General features: G+C 62.7%; 1 protein-coding gene across 1 annotated transcript in view; it reads left to right on the top strand.

The window, feature by feature from the left end:
* Positions 1-123: 123 nt before the first annotated feature.
* The window catches only part of LOC113961633 (probable carboxypeptidase X1), a gene marked incomplete at both ends in the record, with an annotated part of 4,398 nt that continues 3,130 nt past the window's right edge, over positions 124-1,391 (top strand). Inside the window, 4 exons of the mRNA XM_027672053.1 lie at positions 124-255; positions 354-463; positions 618-757; positions 831-915. Of these exons, the coding sequence (XP_027527854.1) occupies positions 124-255; positions 354-463; positions 618-757; positions 831-915 (467 nt within the window). The remainder of the gene's footprint in view (positions 256-353; positions 464-617; positions 758-830; positions 916-1,391) is intronic.

Raw genomic sequence — 1,391 nt, 5'->3', positions numbered from 1 at the left:
GGGGGTTCACAATGGGGTGCCAGGCTCTGGGGGTGCCCCTGCCCCACGGGGAGGGGGCTACACGTGTTCTCCAAGCCCCCCCTTGCCCCGGCATCCCTACGCCCACCCCCATTTTCCCCCCAGCCCCGACCCCAAAGGTGACGAAGGCCCCCGCGGCCAGGAGGAGGAAGGTGGTGAGGAAGAAAGTGGTGGTGAGGAAGAAAGTGGTGAGGAAGAAGAAGAAGCCAAAAGCTCCGGCTGCCCCACAGGAACCCCGTAGGTCCACGGGGGAGGGAGATGCACACACGGGATGTGTGGGGCGGTCCTTGTATGACCCCAATTCCCCCCCCCCCCCCCCCCCCCCCCCCCCTCAGCGTGCCCCCCCTTGGGGCTGGAATCCCTGCGGGTGGACGACGCGCAGCTCCAGGCGTCCAGCCACAAACGCCCCGGGCTGGGCGCCCACCGGGGCCGCCTCAACATCCAGGTAACACCCCACCCACCTCAAAATCCAGGTAACAAAACCCCACCCACCGTACCCCACACGCCCCCCCCCGCCCCGTACGGGGCGGGGGGGGCGTGTGGGGTGCGGTGGGTGGGGTAGAGGGGGCGTACCCCTAATTCTGCCCCTTTTCCCGCAGTCGGGGCTGTACGACGGGGACCCTTTCGACGGCGGGTGGTGCGCGGGGCGGGAGGACGCGGCGCAGTGGCTGCGGGTGGACGCCGGGCGCCTGACCCGCTTCACCGGCGTGGTCACCCAGGGGCTCAACTCCATCTGGACGTAAGGGGACGGGGTTCTAGAGGGGTGGAAAATACGAGGGGGGGATTTTCTGATCCTTTTTGCCGCACCCCAGGTACGACTGGGTGACGTCCTACAAGGTGCAGGTCAGCAACGACTCACAGACGTGGGTGCCGAGCAGGAACGGCTCCGAGGAGGCGGTGGGTGCTCAGGGGAGGGTTAATTAACTGTGCCAGGGTTAATTAAAACATGCCGGGGGCTTAAGTGTGCTGGGGTTAACCGTGCCGGGGGATTTAAACCACGCTGGGGGGGTTAAACGTGCTGTGTTGGGGGGTTAACCATGCTGGGTTAACCATGGCAGGAGGGTTAACCATGCTGGAGAAGGGGTTAACCATGCCAGGTTAACTATGCTGGGTTAACCATGCTGGAGAGGGGATTAACTATGCCAGATTAACCATGCTGGGTTAACCATGGCAGGAGGGTTAACCATGCTAGAGAGGGGGTTAACTATGCTGGGTTAACTGTGCTGGGTTAACCATGTTGGAGAGGGGGTTAATGTTGCTGGGTTAACCTTGCTAGAGAGGGTGTTAACCATGCTGGGTTAACCATGCTGGAGAGGGGGTTAACGTTGCTGGGTTAACCATGGCAGGAGGGTTAACCATGCTGGAGAGGGGGT

This window comes from Neopelma chrysocephalum, unplaced genomic scaffold (assembly GCF_003984885.1).
Source record: "Neopelma chrysocephalum unplaced genomic scaffold, ASM398488v2 Primary Assembly neopelma1_97365, whole genome shotgun sequence".
Lineage (NCBI taxonomy): Eukaryota > Metazoa > Chordata > Aves > Passeriformes > Pipridae > Neopelma > Neopelma chrysocephalum.
The sequence above is the reverse complement of the archived record's forward strand: the minus strand, read 5'-3'. Positions and strand labels throughout refer to the sequence as shown.